At 43.8% G+C, this 27,240-nt stretch overlaps 1 protein-coding gene across 4 annotated transcripts in view; it reads left to right on the plus strand.

The window, feature by feature from the left end:
* UBR1 (ubiquitin protein ligase E3 component n-recognin 1) overlaps positions 1–27,240 on the plus strand; it is a 251,758-nt gene that overhangs the window by 157,401 nt on the left and 67,117 nt on the right. For all 4 annotated transcript variants that reach the window (XM_077464559.1, XM_077464560.1, XM_077464558.1 and 1 more), the window contains exons 32-34: positions 15,438–15,590; positions 17,675–17,772; positions 25,632–25,722. In XM_077464559.1, the coding sequence (XP_077320685.1) occupies positions 15,438–15,590; positions 17,675–17,772; positions 25,632–25,722 (342 nt within the window). The remainder of the gene's footprint in view (positions 1–15,437; positions 15,591–17,674; positions 17,773–25,631; positions 25,723–27,240) is intronic.

Here is a 27,240-nt window from a genome sequence, read left to right on the forward strand (position 1 = left end):
AACTAAATCGCCTCTAGGCGCTGTGGCGAGCTTTGATCATCTGCTAAAAGAGGAAGGTCTTGAGTTTTTTCCTAAAAGCCAGGTGATTTTCTTCCAGGCGGATGTTGATTGGTAGAGCATTCCATAGCCGAGGCCCTTGGACAGCGAATCTCCTCCGATCACCCTTGGATTTATACCAGGCTTTGGGCACGAGGAGGAGGTTTTTGTTGGCTGATCGAAGACTGCGGTTTGGTGTGTAATGATTTATTTTCTCCATTAGGTATTGCGGAGCTTCTCTATGCACGCATTTGTGGGTGAGGCAAAGGGTCTTGAACGTGATCCGATTTTTTACGGTTAGCCAATGTAAGATCCTCAGTGAAGGAGAAATGGATTCCCAGGGTTTTTTTCCTGTTATCAGCCTTGCCGCCGTGTTTTGGATCAGTTGTAATCGCGCAAGTTGATATTGTGGTAATCCTATGTAAAGCGAGTTTGCGTAGTCCAGTCGTGAATTAATGATTGTTCCAACTACCACTGCTTTGTCATTCTTTGGGATAAAAGGGATGAGTCTGCGAAGCATGCGCAGCAGATGGTGAGATCGACTGACTACAGATCCTATTTGCGCATTCATTGACATTTGTGCGTCTAAAATAACCCCGAGACTCTTCGCTTTGGTCTTTGGGGAGATAGTCTGCCCAAAGACGGTTGATGGAGGCCAGGAGGTTTTGGTTGCGGGCTTATGATTTGGGTGTAAGATAAGAAGCTCTGTCTTTGATTGGTTCAGCTGGAGGGAGTTGGTGGTCATCCAGTCCTCTATTGATTTGAGGCAGTTTTCAAGTTGTTGTTGGTGATCTTTTTTCCCATTGATCTGGAAATAAAGTTGCGCGTCGTCAGCGTAAGAGTGGAAGCAGAGATCTGAGCATCTGATGATTTGAAGGAGTGGGCGAATGTAAATGTTGAAGAGAACGGGTGACAACGGAGAGCCTTGAGGGACTCCGCGGGTGACTGCCCGAGTTTCGGAGAGGAATTTTCCTAGTTTCACTGTCTGTGACCGATTTCCTAGGAAGGACGTGAACCAATGGAGATCTATGTCTTGGACTCCGGCTACTTCTGTGAGGCGGACGAGTAGAGTATTGTGATCTACTGTATCAAACGCTGCACTTAGGTCTAGCAGTACGAGGAGACACGGCTCTCCGTCATCTGCTGCTTCGAGGGCATCATCCCAAATCTTGAGGAGAGCTGTTTCTGTTCCATGACCCGGGCGGAAGCCTGATTGCAGCGGGTCCAGGAGTTTGTGAGTATCCAGGTGAAGTTGTAGCTGATGTACTACAGCTTTCTCCATGATCTTAGAAATGGTGTTGAGGCTTGTAATCGGCCTACGGTTGTTTGGATCCTGAGGGTCCAGGTTTGGTTTCTTGAGTAGAGGTTTGACGATGCCTTGTTTGAGGATGCTGGGAACAATCCCTTCGTGGAATGATCGGTTTATGAGGTGGGTTATGGTTGGAGCCACGATGTCGGAGCATTCTTTCAGTAGTTTTGTGGGGATGATGTCAATAGGTGAGGTACTGTCACGCAGTTTATTAATGATGTTTTTTGCGGTGTCTACAGTAATTGGGGATAGTGAATATTTTGGCGGTTGCGGTATGTAGCGATGGAGCGATCACTTGTAAACAAACCGGCGTCGTGTCATGAGGCCGGTTCCTCTCTCCCCTCTCTGTACTAATCTGTACGGTGGAGGGGATGGAAGCAGCCATCCCTCCATACACTGAAGTACCCAGCAATACCCTGCCTAGCCATGCTCTGCGGTCCCCTGCCTAGCCATGCTCTGCGGTCCCCTGCCTAGCCATGCTCTGCGGTCCCCTGCCTAGCCATGCTCTGCGGTCCCCTGCCTAGCCATGCTCTGCGGTCCCCTGCCTAGCCATGCTCTGCGGTCCCCTGCCTAGCCATGCTCTGCGGTCCCCTGCCTAGCCATGCTCTGCGGTCCCCAGCCTAGCCATGCTCTGCGGTCCCCAGCCTAGCCATGCTCTGCGGTCCCCAGCCTAGCCATGCTCTGCGGTCCCCAGCCTAGCCATGCTCTGCGGTCCCCAGCCTAGCCATGCTCTGCGGTCCCCAGCCTAGCCATGCTCTGCGGTCCCCAGCCTAGCCATGCTCTGCGGTCCCCAGCCTAGCCATGCTCTGCGGTCCCCAGCCTAGCCATGCTCTGCGGTCCCCAGCCTAGCCATGCTCTGCGGTCCCCAGCCTAGCCATGCTCTGCGGTCCCCAGCCTAGCCATGCTCTGCGGTCCCCAGCCTAGCCATGCTCTGCGGTCCCCTGCCTAGCCATGCTCTGCGGTCCCCTGCCTAGCCATGCTCTGCGGTCCCCTGCCTAGCCATGCTCTGCGGTCCCCTGCCTAGCCATGCTCTGCGGTCCCCTGCCTAGCCATGCTCTGCGGTCCCCTGCCTAGCCATGCTCTGCCGTACCCAGCCGTACTCAGCCCAGCCGTACATATATATTCTTTTATCTTAACTTTACAAAAAATAAGTACATAAAAAAAAAAGGTAAGAATATAATACTTAGATATGTATGTACTAGTTATATTGTTTTTATGTACTTATTTTTTTGTAAGGTTATCCAAAGGATTAATTAACTAATCAAAAAAAACAAAACACTAGATTCATTAAAAATAATAATAATAATAATTGGATAGTCGTTGACTAATCGGAAAAATAATCGACAGATTAGTCGACAGACAAATTAATCGTTAGTTGCAGCTCTAGTGTTAATAGATTTCAACGTTGTTGGCTCCCATTTTGTGTGTGTGTTTAAGTTACATTTTATTTATTTTTTATTTGCATAATGGTTGCATAATGGTTTGCATTTATATGCATAAGGGTGTGTCCTATTACCTGATATACGTAAAGCGACAAAAAGCATTGAGTGTACTTTTTAAGGCACTAAAAAGTAAAAATTTTAGCATAGTGTAGGTACTTTCATTAGCAATTGAAACCCATCAGTAATTATAATACTGTTAGTGGCCAATGAGGGATAGTCCCACTCCTAGTTTAATAGTGCAATAGTGTTGATATTGTATCATTAATGATAATACAATATCAACACTGTATAACTAGGAGTGGGACTATCCCTCATTGGCCACTTTAACAGTATTATAATTACTGATGGGTTTCAATTGGTGATGTAATTGCCTATACTGGGGGGGATAGTATTGGGTGTTAAGTCAAAAGTGTTTGACCTTTCATCCTTGTAAACATTGTCCCACGTGCCACCCGTGTAAGCAAATTCTCATCACCAACAGGGAAAAGTCATACATGCTGGCAAATCCTTAATAAATTCAGCGTAATGTCTGTTGAACCCTGGTGCCCAGGCATTTTGATGCTTTTTATGCGGCCTGCAGAGAGTAGTCTTGTTTCTGTAAGTTATTTCTAGCAGTCTTATATAATTTGTCTTTATTCTCTTCTCCTTTCTCCAACTACTCCAATAGCATATGTACAGGTTTCTTACCATCTCCTGCAACCTGTCTACATTTTGTAGCAAGCTTGTTCTTTTGACTATCTACTTTTGCATGCAGTGTGCTGTATGCATATGCGGATCTCTCCCTCCCTTTTTTTTTCCCCCCCTTTCTTTTCTTTTGTAAATATTTGTGAACTGTAAAACTCTAATAGAACAGTAATATAATCCATTTATTTTTAAAGCCCAAACCTTTTTGGTTTATTGTTTTTTATAGAGCAGAGGATAAAACCGCAATCTTTTTGGAATCTGTGTCCTATTTTTTCTTTTCCCTTCACGTCCTAAATGACAGAGGACAAAATGAGGAAAAGGCTTTCTTAGACAGACCAGGATAAGTTTCCCCATTGGAAGATTTTCTTTTCTGGGCACAACTAAAATGTTTGGATTTCTTTTCACCATATATAATGAGAGAGGGTAAATAACCCTGCCTACAACCATCATGCCTCTGTTTTTTTTTTTTGTTTTTGTTTTTTCCCCTCGAGTGAGCGTTTCTTCTAAAGCTCTGCTGTCTTCAGTATCCAAAGATCTCACTTTGTGCATGAATTGGTTATATATTTTTTTTTTTTTTTTTACCTGAGGTGAATATGAAAAAATCGACCAAACGGCTTTTTTGGAAGCTATTTGTTAGATCTATTACGATCAAATGGTTTTACTGTTGGTTCTCACATAATTAGAGACTTATTAAGTGTTTGAGTGGTGCTGCCCCCCTTATCAAATTTCTGGCCAAAAATCATTCAGGCTAATAGATATTCATTAGATCCGGTAAGATCAAGTTGCTTTGATGTTATATCTCACATAATTTCTGAGTATTTCAAATAAAAATAGAGATATTCGGTGGTGATACATGAGGACCGGATGCAATTTTCTGGCCAAAAATCATTCTGGCTAATGGATATATTTGTTAAATCCAGTAAGATCGCAGTTTTTAACGTTAGAACTCACATAATTAGTGACTTATTACGTGATTTAATGGGGGGGGGGGGGGGGGGGGCTGGATCCTCCTTATCAAATTTTCTGGCCAAAAATCATTCAGGCTAATTGAAATTACATGAGACATGAAGTTAATACCATTTGATCTTACCAGATCTAACAAATATCTATTAGCCAGAATGATTTTTGGCCAGAAAATTTGATTGAGGGGGGCGTCCCCCCTTATTAATCACTTAAGTCTCTAATTATGTGAGATATAACGTTAAAAACCATGATCTTGCCGGATCTAACAAATCTCTTCCAAAATATCTGACTGTTTTTTGTAAAAAAAAATTATGGGGGGGGGTTTAACTAATTTTGCTGCTTCTTCTGTGTGAGATCTAATGCAAACAACAATTGATCTAACAAACTGCGTATGTTTTTACGCATACATTTTGATTTGGTGGGGGGGGTGTCTAACCCAGCTGAGGTTACTCCTACAGGAGTTTAGCAGCGTTTTTAGGGAAGGTTAAAAGGCCCGCTCTGGCTGATTGTAAAAGCTACTTTGTATTATGTGAAAATTGTTCCCAAGCAGCATCATATGTTGACTCTGGTGTTGTCAAGTGTTTCCGCCCATCACTCAACCGTCAATTAATTCCTTTTCAGGGTTTCTCTGTGGGCACTTTATATTTCTTTATCGTACATCATGGGACAAAGAGCCACAGTAATTAATGTATGGGTTATATGGCACCTTCGAGTGATGGACACTGGCACACCCTAGACAGGAAGTTCAATTCCCCATATAACCCCCTCCCCTTGCTGGGAGTCCCTCCAGGTTTTTCCGCCAGTGTCTTAGGTGTTGGTCACGAGTAAAGATGTGCTGTGCTGAGCTCCCCTGGAATATTCCTTACTGGGGCAAGCCATGCAATCAGATCCATTCAAAGTGTCTTTTCCAGACTGAATTGAATGGTACCCGGGCCTCCGAAGAAACAAGGTTTTACCTGTAACTCTTCTCTTTTTAGAGAGCTGGACCCCAGGTTCCAGTATTTGATATTTTTTTTTTTTTAAGCCATATTCCTGGCGGTGTGCTTTTTACAGGCCCAGGGCTATGGATCCCCCAATACAGCCCCTGAAGGTTGTTTAACGGAGCCCACAGGGAGAGGTGAAGATTGGGTCTGTTACCCCAGAACCCTGCAACTGAATAAGGCAAGGGAGATTCCTAAGGAATTTTTGCAATTCTTGTGGGTATTTCTCCTTTAACCACTTCCCGACCAGCGCACGACGATGTACGTCGACAGCATGGCACGGGCAGGCATATTGGCGTACATGTACGTCCAATATTCGTTGCCGCCGTGCCATCGGGAGCGCGCCGGCGGCGGCGCGCTCCCGCGCTGGTCGGGACCTCCGTGAGTCCGGTCGCGGGACCCGCGCACTCGATCGCCGCGGGCATCCCCCCGATCGTCTCACGGAGCGGCGGAATGGAGGAAATGCTGTATAAACAACATTTTCTCATTCTGCCTATTAACTAGTGACGCTGATCTCTGCTCCATGTGATTGGAGCAGAGATCAGTGTACACTAAATGAAAGCCCAACCCCCCCACAGTTAGTAACACACCCCTAGGAACACTTAACCCCTACACTGCCACCCACAGGTTAACCCTTTCACTGCCAGTGTCATTTACACAGGAATCACTGCATTTATATAGCAGTGATTACTGTATAAATGACAATGGTCCCAAAAATGTGTCAAAAATGTCCGATGGGTCCCCCACAATGTCGCAGTCACAATAAATCGCCGCCATTACTAATAAAAAAAAAAAATAATAAAAAATTATTAATAAAAATGCTATAAAACTATCCCTATTTTGTAAACGCTATAACTTTTGCGCAAACCAATCAATAATCGCTTATTGCGATTTTTTTTACCAAAAATATGTAGAAGAATACGTATCGGCCTAAATTGAGGGAAAAAAATGTTTTTTTATATATTTTTGGGGGATATTTATTATAACAAAAAGTAAAAAATAATGCGTTTTTTTTCAAAATTGTCGCTCTATTTTTGTTTATAGCGCAAAAAATAAAAACCGCAGGGGTGATCAAATACCACCAAAAGAAAGCTCTATTTGTGGGGAAAAAAGGACGTCAATTTTGTTTGGGAGCCACGTCGCACGACCGCGCAATTGTCAGTTAAAGCGACGCAGTGCCGAATCGCAAAAAGTGGTCTGGTCTTTGACCAGCAAATTGGTCCGGTCTGAAAGTGGTTAAAGTAGATGTTGTCTTGCCTATAGTCACCACCGGGGGCTGTCGAGAGCACATACCTGATTCCATGCTTGTCAGTCTTGCCTCTGTCAAGCTGCATGCTTGCCCAAGCCCCAGGTAAGATGCAGGGAAGGGGTTTTTTTTTTTTCTCCTTTTGGGAATGTTCCCCCACCTGGACAGCTTCACCCCAGGAGGCAGAGGGAGCGTGGCTCAGTCAGCGGTGTGCCACGCCACTCCCCCTGCTGCTGCCATCATTACAGAGGTCCTCCATCCGGCGACTCTCCTCCTGTCCTCCATCCCAGCCCGCCTCCATATAAGTGGAGGGCTGGGGCTCACGTGAGAAAGATGCATCTTTGAAAAAGATGAGGGGGGGGTGCAGTGCGTGTTAGGAGGGAAGGGGGAGGGTCTTATCAGCATCGTCGTGCTTCAGCGCCTACAAAACGGGCTGTATAGCTATAAAGTGCAGCTTTTTTCAGGTGCATGCAGCTAAAGGAGGGACACAGAGCAGACGGGTCATATGTGAGTATTGGTTGACACAGGCATTCCCAGGACACATTTACTTTGCATCTGGCTGAACTTAATAGCAGCAGCAGTTGCTGGACTATTGCTCAGCAGTAGGTGCATTTTCTTGGCTGTACCTCAGCGTTTGTGCTCAGCACCATAAACTGAGGGAATGGTACAAATACCACAGAAAATAAGTGTACAAAAGGGTCACCCTCAGGCCCTAAGGACCCCCCTCTGCAACACCATCCCCCCGAAAGATCTAGGGAGGCTGGTCAGAGTGGGCCATCGGGGTCATCAGGGGCTGCAATTGCTTCCAACACTTCAGCCCCTGTCTAAATAACTGAGGAGGTTTTTTTCCCTCAACTATCAGTGGATTAGAGGAAAGGTTCGTAATTTTAATCGCATCTTCATGAGAGTGGAAGAAAGAACATTAGGTCCCCTTCTACCCGCCAGGGTCCTCAAACAGAGGAACAGTGGGAGGGGGAAAATGAATCCCCCCTCAGGGGACCATGGAGAGACTGACTCCTCTTTTGAGGGATCAGGTGGGGAAGGACCTTCAGCTTCACATGCTGAGAAGTTGCTGGTACATTCTATTACTGAAATGGTCCGCTCCACATTTAAGCTACCCTAAACTGAGTCGGTTGAAGAGCCCTCTTTGGGTTCACTAAAGCCTCCTCAAGCCTTGCATGCCTTTCCTATACATTCATCACTGAAAAAGCTTATATATTCTGAGTGGAATCACCCAGATAAGCATTTTTTTCCCCTCCTAAAATGTTTTCAATATTTTATCCTATGGAGGAAAAATTCACTAAAGCCCCATACACACTATCAGATTTTCTGCTGATTTTTGTCTTCAGATTTACCAAAACCATGTAGTAGAAGGGCCTGTCTGATTGCATACAAATTGAAACTCCTAAGGTTTGACCTCATATTATAAGGTTTTGGTAAATCTGAAGGAAAAAGTCAGCAGAAAATCTGATGGTGTGTATGGGGCTTTGGATGAACAGTATACCAGCAGTTGATGCTGCTCTATCCTCTGAATAAAAATTTGACTTGTCCGGTTGACAATGCGCAAATGCTTACGGATCCAACTTATAAGAGATTGTAATTCCTGTTAAGATATTTTTTCCTTGGCAGGTCCAGTGGCTCAACCTGCAGTGTAGGTATGTCAATCCTTGAGGACCTTTTGAAACAGGTGCTCAAGGTTTTCCCTGAACAGCATGCCCAGGAGTTAGCTGAGCTGCCAGCAGCTTTGTGTTTTGCAATTGACTCAATCAGAGATTCTATTCTTCAAACCTCTCGCCTTATGCTTCGGTTGATGCATATGTGTAGAATCTTATCCTCTTTATGAAGGGCCGCCCCCGCTCATTCGAGTGGCGGGGGGCGGGGGGGACTTCTGCAGTTCTCAAGGGTCTGGCAGGAAGAATTTTGAGACAGATGGGTGCTCTCCACAATAGCGAACTAGAGTTTCGAGAATTCCCATCTTCTCGTTTCCTCAGGTCAAATGTCCCCAAAGATCCAGAGAAAAAAAGTCTCTTTCTAGCGTTAGGCTGACTTTTGTCACAAAAAGTGATCATGATGGTCCCAGTGGAAGAGCAGGGGTGTTAGGGTTTTGTTCAAACATTTTCATGGTGCCAAAACCAAATGGAGATGTCGGGCCCATTCTAGATTTGCAAGATCTAAACCAGTTCCTGAAAATTTGCTCTTTTCGCATTGGAATCAATCCGATCAGTAGTCTCCGTCCTACAAGGAGAACTTCTGGCATCAATTGACATCAGGGATGTATTCCTGCATGTGCCTATTTTCCCTGCTCACCAGAAATATCCGAGCTTTGAAGTAGAAAAACTTCCTTTGAGTTTGTAGCCTTGCCGACCGTGTGTACAGGGGCTTAGAGATTTGGGCAACATACCTAGCCTTAAGGGCCTGGACATTCAGGTTTCGACATTCTCCTGTCAGGATATAATCCGACAATGCCACGGCAGTGGCTTATATCAATCACTGGAGGGGTACCAGAAGTCGGGGAGAGGTAAACCAGATCCTAACATGGGAAGAAAAGCATGTGCCTTGCATATCGGCAATCTTCATTCCATGAGTAGAGAACTGGCAGTCAGACTACTTGGTTGCCAGCAGTTCCCAGCTGAACTGGTTCAACAACAAAGTTGACGACTTTGTGTCAAGAACAAGGGATCCACTCACATGCGTTGGTGACCTCAAATCAGTTCTCACTGATTTATGCATTCCCTCGTATTCTGCTGCTACCTCGACTTCTTTGCAGGATCAAGCGGGCAAAGAAGTCGATAGTTCTTGTGGTCCAGAAGATCTTGGTATGCCCCATGGCACCTACCACCACGTCCAGACCTGCTATCACAGGGACCTGTGTTCCATCCTACTTTACAAATGCTAAATGATGGTTTGGCTGTTGAAACCCACATTCTTAAGAATCATAAGCTTTCAGGCTCAGTGATATCTACTTTGATTAATGCAAGGAAGCCAGCTTTCAGAGTCATTTTATTATAGAGTCTGGAAGACATATGTTTCCTGGTGTGTATGTAGGGGTTGCCATCCTAGAAAGTATGTCATAGGTAGAATCCTTGCCTTTCTGCAAATGAGGTTAGAGATTAAACTGGCCTTGAGTACTATCATGGCCTTAACGATATTGTTGTCAACGTCCGCTTGCTTCGCATTCTTTGGGCCAAAGCATTATACTGGGGGTAACATGGCTTAATCCACCGGTTAGAGTACACCTGAACCCTTGGGACTTGACTTTAGTTCTATTGGTGTTACAGAAACAGGTTTTTAAGCCGATACAACCTATTCCTTTTGACAAGGAAGCTATTTTTTCTGGTAACCATTTCTTCTGCAAGAAGGGTATCGGAGTTGGCTGCTCTTTCTTGTAAAGAGCCATATTTAAAGTGGTTGTAAACTCTCCCCCACAACTTTGTCCCATGTGAATCCGCATTAAAACCCCTAATGAACACTGCTTGTAGATATATCCTTACTTGCATAGTATTGTTGTAATCCTTTTTGTTCTTTAGAATGATGTCACTGAGCATGCCCATATCTCCCCTGATTTACGGCACACTCTGTGTGCTTGTCTATCTATTATCAGGACTTCCTACAGCACAACACTGAAATCCCATGAGACTGCATAATCACTCAGAGCTTCATCCTACACCCCATGTGACCATGTGACATCACATGGAGTGGGAAAAAGTCTGAAGCTGATAAGACTGACATAGGCAAACAGTAGATAATCGGCACAAGTAAATACTATGAAATAAAGCAAGTCAGCTATGAGCAGGGAAGCAGGGTTGCCATAGAAATGTTGGATTGAGAAGGAGGCTTGGTTAACAGTACAGGAAGTGCTCAATGTAAGGGTGGAAATACACTCTGTGGACTCAGAAAACAATACTTAATATGGTGCTGCCTTACCCCTGGAAACAAGATTTTTTTTTTTTTTTAAAGTTTCTTTAAACCGTAAGTAATTTGCAATTTGGGCTGGATTACAGTGGTTATAGATTGACAATTATTAAAATGGTCTAAATGAGAAGAAGCATCAGAGTGGGAGAGTTTACTTCCTCTTTAATCATTCACAAGGATAGAGTAGTATTGCATCATCCTAGCTTTCTGCCAAAGGTGGTTTCAGGTTTTCACCTAAACCAGGATATTATTTTACCTTCATTTTTTTTCCAGAACCCTGTGCTAAGGAAGAAAAGTCATTACATTCTTTGGGTGTAGTGAGAGCAGTCAAAATCTATTTGAAGGGGCGACTGCTCAGGTTCACAAAAAAGATGTTTTATTTGTGTTGCCTGAAGGTCCTAGGAAAGGACAGGCAACGGCGAAATCCACTATTGCCAAATGGATTCGGCAAGTAATTATTCAAGCTTATGGTTTGAAGAGGAACGTTCTATCTTTTCGAATCAAAGCGCACTCCACCAGGGCTGTTAGTGTTTCGTGGGCAGTGCATCACCAAGCCTCCATGGCTCACATCTGCAAGGCCGCAACTTGGTCTTCAGTTCATACATTCACCAGATTCTATCAGGTGGATGTAAGAAGGCATGAGGATATCGCCTTCCTCGGGTCTGATTGCACTCTACTTTTGTTTGTGTCCCCTCCCCTCAGGTGGCATTGCTCTGGGACATCGCATACGGTAATTACTGTGGATCTGTGTCCCGTGATGTACGATAAAGAAAATAGGATTCTTATAACAGCTTAGCTGTAAAATCCTTCTCTTGGAGTACATCACGGGACACAGAAGTCCCTCCCCTCATTGCTTACACGTGTATTGCTTTGCTACAAAACTGAGGTACTCCCAGTAAGGGGAGGGGTCGTATGGGAAATTGGACACTGGCAAACTCTAGACAGGAAGTTTATCACCTGAAGGTGCCATATAACAGTAATTATTGTGGCTCTGTGTCCCGTGATATACCCCAGGAAAAGGATTTTACAGGTAAGCTGTTGTAAAAATCCTATTTTTTAGAGGGCACAGTAACTGTCCGGAGTCCTATTACGCGCCTTCTTTGTATTGTAGCACATTTGAACAGTTAAGAGATTACCTTGGGTTAATCTTGAGAAAACAGAACAGGGGCTGCTTTATGTAAGCAAGCGAACCAAAGGACCATAACATGCTCGGACCTCCTGTGGTTCGGGCAGGATCTCCCAATGTATTCGTTGTTGGATGCAGATGTCTTTTTTTGAAGGGAGAATCCTACTGAACAATTTTGGTCTGCTGCTTTTACACCCAAGTTGTAAAATCTGTTTTTCTCTTTAATGCTACTGTTGCTCCATGTTCTATCCCTGTACTTGGTTGTCCTACCTCTAGAGTCAAAGTGTTCCCTTTTTTCAGTTACTACTTTAAAATTTGGAAATGCCGCATTCTGCTTGTGATTGGAATTTGTCAAACCGTGGCTTGCTGGCCAAATTAACTTAAGAAAAAAAGGTCTCCACTGCTGCAGTGGATCCCTTGTTTATTGTACGCATGAACAAATGGCTGCGCATTTTAATTTCGGCTGTGTCCCAGTTTTGCTATTGCATAATTCAACTGTGGATACTTTATGCATGGGCATCAAGATTAAGGTGTTGGACTGCAGAATCCTTTTATAAGAAGCACTTATTTTGCAAAGTCTTTGCGGAAGGATATCTTTTTAGATTAATCTAGGATACTACTGGTGGCAAGAGAACCCATCTTCCTCAGGCAAGGTAGCCTATGCAATAGACTAAAGCCGGCTATAGATTATGCAATTTTCCTTCCAAGATTTGCAGGAAAGAAAATTGCCCGTTTCTTCTATCAACTCAGTATTGATGGGGAAATTTCTCCTGTAAATATGCTCTCCTGGCAGGAGTAAGCTGGGAGCCATTGCTCCCGGACGAACACAGTGATGACTGCTGGCGGCTGTAGCCGCTAGCAATTATCGCATGCTACAAATCCGACATGCTGATGTGTACCCAAGTCAACCGATGGATCGACTTGGGTAAAATCAGCCTGCCTATATTTGGGTCAAATCTTGGCCGGTCTCTGCTCAACCAGCAAAGATTTGATCCATTTATGGCTGACTTAACTCTCCCACCTCTTTACTGTTAAACATTTCCATTTCTCCACTTCCACTTTGTCAAAATCCTAACAATTCTTCAGACAATAATTCTTCCTTTGCTTAAAGATGCACCCCATCTTTCAGAGTGCGGTAAAGTTTGGTTACATTTGTGGGTCACAAACAGGATTTGTTCATTGCCCTCTCCTTGGTTTTTCACCTCCAAACTTTGAGTCCCCACACAGCTTAGCACATCTCATCTAGCACTCTTAGGTCTTCTGGTATGATTCCCCTATTTCCTATACAGAATAAGTTTTAATGGTCAAGTCATACAAGATAAACCTTCATGGTAAGTGTATAGCAATAGGAACCAGAGATCCCCCAAAGGCCATCAGCACCGAGAGCTGAGGTGGTGTGGACGATCCGTAACCCAGCAAGGAAGACATCCAGGGAGGGCAACTTGCAAGTTGGAAGTAATTAAGGTTGACCATAAGTGTTGGAACCATCAAAAGATACTACAAAGAAATAGTGTGCTTGGTTTAGGACATGTTGTACACCCAGGGCAGCCATCAGAAATTGTGCCACCCCCCTCACCTGTACGCTCTCAGCCAGCCACCCCCCTCACCTGTACGCTCTCAGCCAGCCACCCCCCTCACCTGTACGCTCTCAGCCAGCCACCCCCCTCACCTGTACGCTCTCAGCCAGCCACCCCCTCACCTGTACGCTCTCAGCCAGCCACCCCCCTCACCTGTACGCTCTCAGCCAGCCACCCCCCTCACCTGTACGCTCTCAGCCAGCCACCCCCCTCACCTGTACGCTCTCAGCCAGCCACCCCCCTCACCTGTACGCTCTCAGCCAGCCACCCCCCTCACCTGTACGCTCTCAGCCAGCCACCCCCCTCACCTGTACGCTCTCAGCCAGCCACCCCCCTCACCTGTACGCTCTCAGCCAGCCACCCCCCTCACCTGTACGCTCTCAGCCAGCCACCCCCCTCACCTGTACGCTCTCAGCCAGCCACCCCCCTCACCTGTACGCTCTCAGCCAGCCACCCCCCTCACCTGTACGCTCTCTGCCAGCCACCCCCCTCACCTGTACGCTCTCTGCCAGCCACCCCCCTCACCTGTATGCTCTCTGCCAGCCACCCCCCTCACCTGTACGCTCTCTGCCAGCCACCCCCCTCACCTGTACGCTCTCTGCCAGCCACCCCCCTCACCTGTACGCTCTCTGCCAGCCTGCCCCCCCACCTGTACGTTCTCTGCCCCCCCCCCCCCTCCACACACCCGTACGCTCTCTGCGCGCCCCCCCCACTCCCGTACGCTCTCTGCGCGCCCCCCCCCACTCCCGTACGCTCTCTGCGCGCCCCCCCCCACTCCCGTACGCTCTCTGCGCGCCCCCCCCCACTCCCGTACGCTCTCTGCGCGCCCCCCCCACTCCCGTACGCTCTCTGCGCGCCCCCCCCCACTCCCGTACGCTCTCTGCGCGCCCCCCCCCACTCCCGTACGCTCTCTGCGCGCCCCCCCACTCCCGTACGCTCTCTGCGCGCCCCCCCACTCCCGTACGCTCTCTGCGCGCCCCCCCCCACACCCTTACGCTCTCTGCGCGCCCCCCCCCCCACACCCGTACGCTCTCAGCCCCCTTCATGTGTGTGTGTATATATATATGACATGCGTGCACACACACAGGCATGTATACACTTAGAGACATGTACACAGTCACACACAGCCCCCCCCCCCCCCGTACAACCGCACTTACTAGTAAGGTGGTCCTAGTCCCAGCTCTTGTTGGGGGGTGCACATGCAGCAAAGAGCCCGATGTTAGCTCATGACAGAGCAGCAGCCTGCCGACTCACACACACATAGGAGCATCCACGGAGCTCTTCTGCACCTGCCCCTGCCTTCTCACATCCCTGCCAGACCTTGTAGTATCTTTTGATGGTCACCGTGATTACTTCCACCTTTGAAGTTGCCCTCCCTGGATGTCTTCCTTGCTGGGTTACGGACAGTCCACACCACCTCCACACCACCTCCACTCCCGATGCTGATGCCTTTTTGGGATCTCTGGTTTCTAGTGCTATACTCTTACCATGCAGGTATATCTTGTAAATATTTTAGAGAGGGGAATTATATATAGCTTCTTTATTTTATACCCCCTTTTCCTTGGCTAGGGTCAGACCTTTATAGAATATATTTCCATCATTTTACATCATTCGTGTAATTCACGTGCTTTCTCCTGAAGAGTGGATACATCCACGGAGCTATCGTATTCCGTGTTTCCATGTATTACATGTTCTACCTGATATTTTTTAGTATATGTATTATTGATGTCAGTCGTCTGCAATCATGTGGGCTAATGTCCTCGTTCTATGTATATTGATTTATATGAATTGTATTTGACATTATATGTTTACAATTACCATTATAAATATTTTATTGGCTTCCAGTTTGTATACCCCTACGTGCTTCATTCAAAGTCCCAACCTTTTGCCCCCCTTTTTTTTTTTTTTTTTTTTTTTTTTCGTATTTTTTTTTGTTTTGTTTTTATGCCCAGTGTGTATGGACTTTAAATTCCTGTGTTTTTCATTCAAGAAAAGATTTTACAGTACAAATCGTTATTTTTGGCTTTAGACTTTACTTGCAGCTGTAGATTCGAGTCTTTATGTCATTTTTTTGTTTGCACAAATATGTATGATTGCTACCAAGATATTTTAGTTTTTAGTTCTTATGGGCATTTGTTTATCCTAATGTCTTTTGTGTGTAGGTTTTTTGAAGCCATGCAAGCAAATAATCGTCAACGACTTCATATGGATCTAATCTATGATTTGGGAAACGGAGAGTACTTGTGTCCTTTGTGCAAATGCCACTGCAACACTGTTATTCCTATCATCCCTATTGTAGCACAGCAAATTAACAGGTAATTGTGAGCCTTGTGGACACATTTTTAGGTTTTTGAAGTATGTAGTTTTATATTTTATAAATGGATTCCTCTACCAGGTTTCTCTTGTCATGGATTTAATTGCTGAAAAGTGCAAAAAAGAGTGTGTCCTCCTGAACCCTTAACTTTTTAAAGTGATATTAAAGTCTTGTTTGTTATTTTGAAACAAGAAAAAAAAAGTTATACATACTGCCTCTGTGTAGTGGCTTCTTCCTCCTGTTGAGTGCCTCCACAGCAGGCAGCTTGCTATGGGCACAGCCGAGCCCCAGCTCCGTGTATCCATTCAGACATGGAGCTGTGATCTGGCCCTGCCCCTTCTATCTCCTCATTTGCTCACTGACTTTGACAGCAGCAGGAGCCAATGGCACTTCGCTGCAGTCTCAGTCAATGAGGAGGGAGAGTGCCAGACAGCCGAGTCTCTCGTGCAACATCGCTGGATCGGAGAGAGCTCAGATAAGTATTAGGGGGTCTGCTGCACACAGAAGGCTTTTTATCTTAATGCATAGAATGCATTAAGATAAAAAAAAAAATTCTCCCTTTTACAACCACTTTAACTTGACCCTTAGGCTACCTATTACATTCAACTATCTCCCTCCACAACACCGAAACCACCAAACGGAAGTGAAACACTAAATTAACCCTACATCTAACTATAAAACGTAACCCTTTTTTGGTGATCGTTCCAGTAACACACTTCCTGTTCTAGGGCGAAAACACCCATTTGCTGTACTGTATCTGTGGTAAAGCAGCACCATCACCCTAGGACAAGAAGTGCGTTAGAACTGCAGAACACAACCCCATTTTCTCATCTCCATGCTGTAGAGTGTAGGGCTGATTACATTGTATAAAGTGCACTGGACACAGTACAGCATTGGATTTATGGCAGGATCAACAAATATTTTTGCTTTTTTGAAACCGATATTACAAAACCCTTTCAATGATATTTTAACAGACAAAAAGAGAAGATGAGAGAAGTTCATGATTAGGGTTTGTATGTACTTTAACTTCCTAATACCCATCCTCACTCTCCTTAATCTGACCCTGAATATTAACTTAAAATTGACATAACCCCCTAATGCCTAATCTTGGTTTTAACCCTAATTCTTAACCCTCAAGCCAAATTCTGGGATTAGCCCACCAGCCTCTTTCCCCCTGGATTACCTACAATAACTGGATTTAGCATTTTTTTACAGATTTACCTTTCACAAGGTCCTCAGGCTGGCCACATTACGCTTTGGATCAGCTATTTCTTCTGTCTTCCCTGCAGTGGGCAGTCCTGGATAAATATTAAGGATGAAGGGTGCTGTGGTGATTTTCCCCCCCCCCCCCCCCCCCCCCCCCCCAGGGAATAGGGCCATGGCTCCAATTTAGATGAATTTTAAACCAAAACATTTTCTTAGTTTTGGATGGAATGAGCAAGGATTAGGAATTGTGATTTTTACTTAAATTTTTGGGACTGCTAGAGATTTGCTTTCACTTAACTTCACTTTCTGTGTTGCTGACAGGGTTTTTTTTTTTATACAAAAAATAAAGGGAACTCCCTAAAAGCAACGCAAACAGAAATAAATTACTTTATCTATTGAGGGGCACAGGAAGGATTCAATATTTAGGTTATACTGACCACCACAGAAGAACTGGACACTAGCAAACAACCTGTAGGCCAGCCCAGGAAAACTCCTTCCACTACCAACAAGCATCAGTTTTGTGCTAGTGTCCTAGGAGCATAGATTTCTTCTCTACATCTGCTGTGTCAAGACTTTTTTTTATTTTTTTATTTTTATTTTTTTTCCTGTTAACCAATTCAGCCCGGTAAGAATTTCCCCCTTCCTGACATATGTATGTGGGTGTTTTTTTTTTTTTTTTTTCTTTAAAAAAAAAAAAGGTGAACTTGGCCTTTGATAAAGCTAATCAATTCTCCATGCAAAAAGTCCTATTTTAGTTAATAGTTCATTTTTATAATAGTAGATATTCATTTCTCTTGCAAAATATGTAATAATAATTTTGAAATTCTTTAAAATGGCTGCAAAAACGTATATACATTTACCTCATAATTTTCTCTGCAGTGCTGATGCTGAAGCTCTGAGACAAGTGTTATCACTTTCATGCTGGCTGGATGTTGTGGCAACCAGGATATCGGGATGCAATTTGAAAATCCTTAAAGGTTCTTTTATTCAGTCAATGTAGATTAATTGAATTCATACAACATTTCCTTCCTTTTTAGAACAGATGAAAAATCAGGGTTTTATTTAAAGTGAAACAATAGTGCGTTTTTCCACAGAGCACATATTTTAATTCTTCTTTTCCATTGAGGGATACAGCGTCACAATAAGGGTTATACTGCTGCCTACAGGAGAAATGAACACTAGGCATATTAAAAAAACCTGGAGGCCAGCTCCTGGAGACTATAACCCCTCTCACACCAGTCCTGACCAGTTTCGCTAATAGTGGCAAATCACAGGACGCCTGTGAGTTGCCCCGTCAATTTCTATAGAACCCCAAATATGGTGAGATTTTCCTGCAATTCACCGGGTAAAAATTGCGCAAAACAGAATCACGAGACGCCTGTTGCCCAAAAGAAGTATACGAGCTTCTTTTGAGTGTCTGGCGTCCTGCGATTGTATTTGTGCATTTTTTTTTTACTGTGATTTTTGCCCCCAAACGCCAAAATTTGAACGGAGCCTTAGTTTATGCCATGTACACACGGTCGGACTTTCCGAAGGAAAAATGTGCGGAGCATGTTGTCAAAGTCCATTGGACGTTTTCCATTGGAATTTCCGACGCACAAAGTTTGAGATCTGGATCTAAAATTTTCCCACAACAAAATCCAATTGCGTAAGTTCCGATCGTCTATAGACAATGCCGACGCACAAAGTGCCATGCATGCTCGGAATCGAGCAGAAGAGCAGCACTGGCTATTGAACTTCATTTTTCTCGGCTCGTCGTACGTGTTACAGGTCACGCGTTCTTGACGTTCGGTATTTCTAACCAACTTTGTGTGACCGTGTGTATGCAAGACAAGTTTGAGCCAACACCTGTCAAAAAAAATCTGATGGATTTTGTTGTCGGAATGTCCGACCGTGTGTACAGGGCATTACAAGGAAGGGTGTTACCTTCTGCATTTTTTTGCATGAATTGGAACCTTTTTCTACTCTAATTTATTACAGGTATTTTATTTAGCAGTGACCATTTTCACTGCATTTCCCATACGCTACATTCACATCAGTCCCTGCCCTATTGTCCTATCTCAAATGTGTGTGTGTGTGTGTGTGTGTGTGTGTGTGTGTATAGATAGAAAGACTCTAACTATGGATGCCATTCTGGGAGTTCTGGGCCTGTACATGGTTGTTGGTCCCGGGAAGGATCGTTGCTTCCAGTCATCATCCTGGAGTTGCAAGCAATTTTTTTCCATCTGTAGTTTCTAGGTCAGGGGTCTCAAACTGGTGGCCCTCCAGCTGTTGCAAAACTACAAGTCCCATCATGCCTCTGCCTGTAACTGTCAGCCTTGCAATGCCTCATGGGACTTGTAGTTTCACAATAGCTGGAGGGCCACCAGTTTGAGACCCCTGTTCTAGGTGTATTCGACAAGTTCTTGTGCAGACCTATGAGTTGCATGATAAAGTGCCTCCTTTTCCTGATAAAGCTCCCTAAAATGGAGCAGTGAGTATCTCTATCTTTGTCATCAGGCTTCTATATTTTGGGTCTGTAAGGCTATTACCTTTCCTGCTGTTCCTGTACGTACATTCTCCCAAGTTTTACAAAGTTTGGGTCTACCTCTTCAAATGCCAGTTTTGTTGATAGTTTCTACAAGCAGCACTTTTAATGCATTTGGTGTCCCTTATGTATTCCAATTTGGCGGTTTTGCTTTAGGCTAATTTGACTGTGTGTGGGTGTGCCCATCCCTCGGTTTGGACGTCCCAAGGTTGCTTACTGTGAAACGGTGTCCCTCAATGCATGATAATTTTTTTTTATTTTTTTTATACTCCCATATAATTTTTTTTAGAGTCTGTTGAGGGACACAGTTCCCGCTCTTCTACTTTTCTACTTTGCCATCCTTCTTTCCTTAGACTGCTTGGTACAATTGAACAGGATTGGTGTCTGAGGGGTTATAGTCCCTAGGGGCTGGTGTCCAGTTTTGTTTTTTAGGTGTCTAGTAGCGGTTTCTCCTGTAGGCTGCAGTATAAACCTAGGTTGCTTACTGTGTAGCTGTGTCCCTCAAGGACAAAAAAATAATGTAATTCCTCCGGTCCAAAGTGCACTGGGGAAGGAAAGTTATGGGACTTTAAATGTGCCACAAAGCTATCATCTACATCAATAAAACTTTCACTATCTTTATTGTACAATTAAAGCATAATTAAAAATGACCAATTTTCAGTGGCTCGTGTTGAGAGATGCATTTAGCACATGTAATTCATTTCTTTTTGATTTGCAGCGCCACACAGGAGTTTATTTCATGTACTGAATGTATCTTTATACATGACCCACAAAAAATGGATATTTTTACTTATGTTAGCTGTACAATAAAGATTGAACGTTTTACTGATGTAAATGACCATTTTGTGGTACATTTAAAGTCGTATAATTTTGTCCTTTCCCTGTGCCTATAGCATTGTTTATAAATGAGGGATTGTGCCCGAAGGGTGTTATAAGCAATAACAGGAGGGTTCCACAATTACTAGACCCCTTTCACATAATCCGATCAGGTCCGCCTGTCAGTTCCTGATTGGAAGGTCCATGCATTCCTAGGTACAGACTTGTGTCCATTTACACCCGCCTACCTCCGAGTCTGATCCAGTCTGCTAAAAGATAATGGAAGAGGATCTGTCCTCTCCCCCTAGGCAGATCAGAGGGTAGTCAGGTGTAAGCTGACATGGGAGTCCACTTATTTGGTTCCATCCATATAGAGCAGAGCAGGCTCTGTCCTTGTCCGCTCTGCTATAACTGAGTGGACACGGATGTGTTATCCACCCACTCTGCTCAGATCAGCAGTATATCTGTAAGCTGGTCCCCTGCTGTTTGGAGCATAATCCACCTCATGTGAAAAGGGTCTTATACTTTGTGGCACTCAGAAAAGTATTTTACAGACATAATTTTTTTTTTTTTTTTATTTGAATATTATTTCAGTGATTGGCAGAAGCGTTTATTTTTTTTATTTTTTTTGTGACATTCTCAAGTCATCTTTCAGAACAGCTTAACGAAAGAGGCCCCTCCCACTTAGAAAACACTTGATCCAGGTTGCTATAAAAATAACTCATCCACTCAGGTTTGTGTTTCCCCTGGCCAGACAGGATCACAAATTTTGGTTTATCTTTTAATATCAGACCATTATGCTAGGGGGCAGAGGCCTCAAAAGCACAGTACTCCCTTAACTGGAGCAGGGATCTGGGGGAGTTTGTTTCCTGAGTCCTTGTACCAGGGTTACACTGGTGGTGATTACCAGGGCATTTTGAGGGAGCTCCTCTCCCTTTGACTGTCCTAGGTGTCTCCTCCAGGGGGAGGAGAGTCACTAGTCAGAGTGGCTACAAACACTGGTGTTGCATGTGGGTGGCTGGAGTCACAAGAGGAGTTAGAACATCGGAGGAGCTGTTCAAAGCAATACACAATACCTTGGGGTTCGAGGAAGAACACAAGATTAGGGTTCTACACAATCAACTATGCACAGGCTTGCAAAAACAACTGCGTACATTTCCAATCCATCCAACACTCAAAGAAACCATACTAAAAGAAGAAAGGGAGACAAAAAGTATTCAATCCAAACAACCTAAAAAGAAGGTTCTCCTTTAAGGAAGAAGGTCCTGGCCTTTGCGAGAAGTGCCCTTGGTTGGATGCCTCCCTGTCCAAAGTTTCCTGGTAAACTGATCTGTAATTTGAAGATGGAGTGACTTTTAAAGACCCTATGGATTGGAAAGTAAAAAGTTACCTTAAATGCACATGGGAAGTCAACACAGTGCATTTTAAGCCACGTGGCTACCATGTGCATAACATGCACATTAGAGGGAGATCCTCTTTTCGGAACAGAACTTGTACCTGTCCTAGAAAGATCAGCAGCTAGGAAAGAGGGGTTTCTGTTGCTGAAAAAAACAGGGGCGGGGGGGGGGAATCCCACCAGACAGCAGCTAAAGAAAGAAGGCAAGAGTCGAGAAAAAATAAAAGATAACCTCGCTTCTCCTTTCTGCAAGTCTATCTTTTCAACCCTGCTCACCCCAAAGACCAGTCATAATTCCAGTGACTTGGGGAGTCGAGTGGGAGGAAGACTGTGCATTCTTTCCACCGTGGCAAAAGGTCACCCAAAACCAGTATATTCTGGATATTCTAAAACGTGGATACAGAATATAATTTCCTTACCACCCCTCTCCGGATTTTTCGCACCTTCATATCCCAAGGGCCAAGGTAGAGAGGCACTGACATAAATTTTGCGGGAAATGCTATCACAAAGAAGTATGAAGCATTGTCCCAGAGGAAGAAAGGATGATGAGTTTCTGTTTGCACATTTTTTTAAAAAGCCCTCTGGAAAATTCAGAATGATCCTGAACCTCAAGAAGATAGACAAATTAGTCAAGTACAAAATGCTCAGAAGGGAGTCAATCTATTGGAGGGAATTCTTTTCTCCAGAAGCCTTCATGGTCTCTATATAGACCTGAAGGATGCATACCTACACATGACATTTAAGGGAAATTTTCTAGGAATTCCTCTGGTTTGCAGTAAAATAGCCAACAGAGATCCCATGCTTCTAGTTCAACACCCTTTCCTTCAGCTTATCCTCAGCCCCTTGCAGTTTCACCAAGAGTTGACAAAAGTGCTTCAAGACTTGTGACCGAAGGGAAAATAGTCCCTATTTAGACAACTTAAACTGATATTTGCGAATTCAGAAACCATATTGAAGAAGAACTTGGACATTACAAAATCTGCAGGCCTAGGATGGATAGTCGTGAGAAAAAAAATTCATTATCCCAACAAAAAGTTTGATCTACTTGAGGCATACTGTATGATAGATTCAACAAATACAAGGATATTTTTGCTGAAAGAGGAAGTATAGAAGCTACAACAGTGTCTTCTTTGGGCAGAAAGAAACCTGCACTCTTACAGCAGTACACCTAAAAGGGGATCTGAAGTTGGAAGCAATTAAAACAGTAGGAATGGAATTGATGCATTCCCATCCTTATTTTTGCGGTAATCCCAGTAACCAGAAAGAAGCAGATTTCAACAAAATCAAAGCCAGAAGATGGCTCATTACATATATAGAATGCACAAAGGAATGGAAGAAGTCATCCAACATATTCTGTTCAGGGCCGAAGAAAGGAGCTAAAGCCACAAAAAAAAAACACTATCGCTAGATGGATGAAGATGGCTATTGAAGGATACAGAATTAATTTGCTACACACTCCTTCGGGGATTAAGGCACATTCAACATTTTGGGACAAATGGGCCAGAGCCTCCCCAACCCAAATCTGCAAAGCGGCCAGGTGGTCCAGTTTCCAAACTTTTGCTAGACATTATCACCTGGACTTGTTTTCCAGTTAAGTCCAGGCCTTCAGAAGAAAGGTCCTGCAAGCAATGATCCCTAAAATATATTTCTAGCCTATTCTCTTGTGAAGCTGTCCTGGAAGAGGACTTTGGAAAACAGTTATTTTTACTTTTTAACTAGATTTCCAGGAATCTTCCAGGACAGTGTTAGTTCCCTCTCTTATGGTATTTTACAGTTGCCTTGTTGGTTTTGATTGTCATTTTATTGTGCTTTAATTACAATAATGTACAGGCCTTCGGTTATTTAAGAATACAGAGGCACTATAGGGGATGAGTTCTTTTTATAGCAATGTGGATCGTGTGTTTCCTTACTAGGTGGGAGCGGGCTCTTTCTTGAGAAGCTGTCCTGGAAAACTCTTGGGAATCTATTTTACAGGTAAATGTTTTTATTTACTTACATGCTTGGTTCTTTAATTTTCTAGTGCATTCAGTATAGAAGAGTGTGAGTGTGAGTGTGTGTATGTGTGTGTGTTGATATATAGCGAGGGTTATGGGATTTTTTTTTTGTTTTTTCTATCTGTCTCAAGAGGTGAGGGTAAATCTTCCAATGGGGATGTGACAATTGTCAAAGAGGGAAATTCCCTTCACTTTATAGATATGTCTGTTGCTCTTTTGGACAGAAAATGTGGAGAAATCTGTACAATGGAGCAGAGACACACAGGCAGGGATTTCAACCCTTTCATACAAATTGAAAAAAAGTTTTGATTTTACATATACATTTACTTAAGGTTTGGGCAGTGAAAGGCCGTAATGGGCACCACATCCCAACTATAAGCAAATTGAGGGACACAAAGAGCAGGACTTTAAAGGTCCCAAAATTAGTTTACAACATGATCATGTGATGTAAAAATAATTTAAATTTTTTTTTTTTTAATCTAAAAATTTTAAAAATGAGAAGTTATCACAATAACATGCAGTTTATACAACAGTACAGCCACGTCTGCTCTACATGTTTTGGCCAGAAGGGCTTTTTCAGTGGATTTAAGAGTGCTTCATTTTGGCACCTTTAAAGTCCTGCTCTTTGTGTCCCTCGATTTGCTTTACATATACTTTAATGTAAAATTCCATGTTAAAACGAACTAGTCTTGAAATTGCTCCCACTTCCTTTCGGACACCTATACTAACTAACCTGTAGTGGAAAGATAGGTTTACTTACTATTTTCATGGCCTTTTAGTCCAGTCACTTGATTGCCCCTATGCCAGCCAGCTACAGCGGAAAGGACAGAGCCCTCCAACAATGGCTGGAATGCCTGAGCAATGACATCACCCATAGGCTTACTTTGGGCCATGCATTGTTTGCTCTCTGTCCTCTCCTTACTGCTGCTAGCTGACAGAGGGACTGAAACGGAGCACCCAGAGAATAGGTAAGTGAGTAAATCCTTCTGCAGGTTATTTAGTATGATATAGGTGTTAGAAGGGGAGTGGAAGCAGTGTTAAGATTAGCTAGTGATCGTCCATAATTCTAACTTAAAAGACAAGTAAAGGATTTTTTTTTGCACATGTATACTTGCCTAGGTGGATGCAGCATGGGCCCGATGCTGTATCTAACCCCAGCGCCTCTATACTGAGAACCGAGCGGTCAAACACCGCTGCTCGCTTGGTTTTCAGAGCCCTGTGAGCAGAGAGCTGTAGACTGTCAGTCACAGCTCTCTGCTCTTCTCCCTCGCTTTTAGTAGTGCTGGGCAGTGGAGGGGGCATAGCGGCCATCTCAGGCTCTCAGCGGCTGAACTCCATTGTAGGGATGATGCATGCCTTGACTGATGTTGGTGATTTTAGCAGAAAGCAGACTTTAGTCCACTCTGCTGAAAACGGGTCACATGAGTGCCAAACGAATTGCACTCCTTTGATCCATAAGAGAAGTACAGCCAAGCCAGCTTTGACTATACTTCTCCTGTAAGTGGTTGAAGTCCAAGCTAAAACTAAAATCCCTGCATCTATAGCCACCAACATTCTAACACTAAGCTCTCTAGCCCTGAAAAGAAAAAAAAATCAGTATACATATGTATTCTACAGGCAATCCAACCCGATCTCTTGCGGCAGAAGCTCTGCTGAGTACACGTCCAACAACAGTTGTGAAGTGATGTCACCCATAGACTTTTATTATGGGGCTTCGGTTGATGGATGTGTCCCCTGCACCCGCCTACACAGTGAAGCCGCGGCTGACACCTTAGCGTGGGGTCAGATCGCCTGTAGAAAATGTATGTATACCGATTTCCCTTTTTTCTTTTCCCTTTTTTCTTTTCCCTTTTTTCTTTTCCCTTTTTTCTTTTCCCTTTTTTTCTTTTCCCTTTTTTCTTTTCCCTTTTTTTCTTTTCCCTTTTTTTCTTTTCCCTTTTTTCTTTTCTTTTCAGGGCTAGAGAGGTTTGTGTTAGAATGTTGATGGCTATACATGCAGGGATTTTCGTTTTGGACTTCCACTTTGTGTGAGGAGCAAACCGCAAGATTTTTTGGGGTTTTTACAGTGTCAAATTGCTGACTTTTTTTTTTACTTTCTGATAGGAGATAAATCTATATCCCCTGAATTCCTGAAGAGTGGGGACGGTCTAGGCCATGAGTTTCGCTCCATCCTCAGTTTTGGGGTACAAGCACCGTGAGTATTCATTGAATTAACCTGGCATTTGTTGGTTAGATGTTGACTCCCAACTATCAGCTATAGAAACGCTCACAATTTTAGTTTTAGGATTCTGTGATGGTTTCAAATTATTTCTCTTGTTTGAAATGACCAAAACAGTAGGCCTTTGCAGTGCAAACTTGCATATTCAATGCTGAAAGTCAGTCTCATTCTGAGATCAGTCAGTCAGTCCCAGTCAATGAAATTCTTATGCAAACGGACATATTGTTTTACTGTATTTTAGCTGTGTCCAAAGCTGGCCTTGTATTGTTTTGACTGGAATTGGTAGTTGTGTTAATATTCACTGATATGCATCATAAAAACATTCTCCATTCGAAAGGCGACAAAGTGAGACATATATTGCCATGCATGTATGGCTTTGTTGCTTTTAATGAACCCAGCCCCTTTCACTGTACACAGGCCAGCCTGTAGCTAACTCCCTGCAGTTGGGGGTGCAAAGGCACCTGAGTCTGCTTTTACTCCAGTCAACCAACCAAATAACATGCCGCACACTGAAGAGGTTCAACTCCAGCCAAAGCTTTTTGCAATTACAGCATATCGCTCACTCCCACCCACCCTAGAGTTGAATGTCTTTGGTGTGTGGCCAGTTATTTGCATGGTGGCTTTGCTTCTTTCAATTATTTGAGACCCACGTTATACTTTTGTGTGCATTAACATAAGCTTTTAGGGTTTGAGGCACACTGCATTAAGAAAATGCATTCATTTTAAATGGGCTGGCAGTGCACCGCAACACATGAAAAACCACAATCGTGGTATTTCCTACAACAAAGTGGCTTTTGGCACACAGAAGGCATTGGCAGCTATGCACTTGAAGAATGATTGGCAGTACACACAGTTTAAACAATGTTTTGGTGTAATGCACATTTATTTGTATTTTAGTACACGTTAATATGGTGCCAGCCAAATCTATGCAGGCAGGTTACTTTGGGGCCAATGTATGAATATTATGTTAAACTGGAAATTTTTTGTTTGCAACCAAAGTTATTTGGTTTAAGATTTGGAATGTAGAAATTACAGCTGTTTGGTTAACATGGATATCAAGATAATTTTATTGAAATGTAAATTTCATACATCAGCTCTCAATGGTTTTAAGCCTTCTTCCAGCCTTTGTGTCCAAGGAAACTTTTTATAGATCTCCATAGAGCATTCTTCTGCAAGACGACATAGAGGAGGACTTTACCCGTTTCTAAAGGATGAATATTGTTTTACCTTATTGCAGTCTCTGCATTAAGATACAAAACCTGAGTGCACCTCCCAGCCCTCACTTATGCTTACCCGAGGCTGATCTCGATCCTGAAATGTGCACGAGAGCAGCAGTTTTCTCTGTTCTCTCCCTCCTCTTCCAACACGTGCGGTGGGCACAGCCGAGCCACACTGTGTAAATTGGACACAGAGAGCCTGCACGAGTGCCCCCGTAACAAACTGCTTGCTATGGGGGGCACTCGGCGGGGAAGAATGGCCAAGGGTACCGGCAAG

The sequence above is a fragment of the Lithobates pipiens genome, unplaced genomic scaffold (genome assembly GCF_037356315.1).
Source record: "Lithobates pipiens isolate NorthernLeopardFrog02 unplaced genomic scaffold, aLitPip1_a1.2 Scaffold_30, whole genome shotgun sequence".
NCBI lineage: Eukaryota > Metazoa > Chordata > Amphibia > Anura > Ranidae > Lithobates > Lithobates pipiens.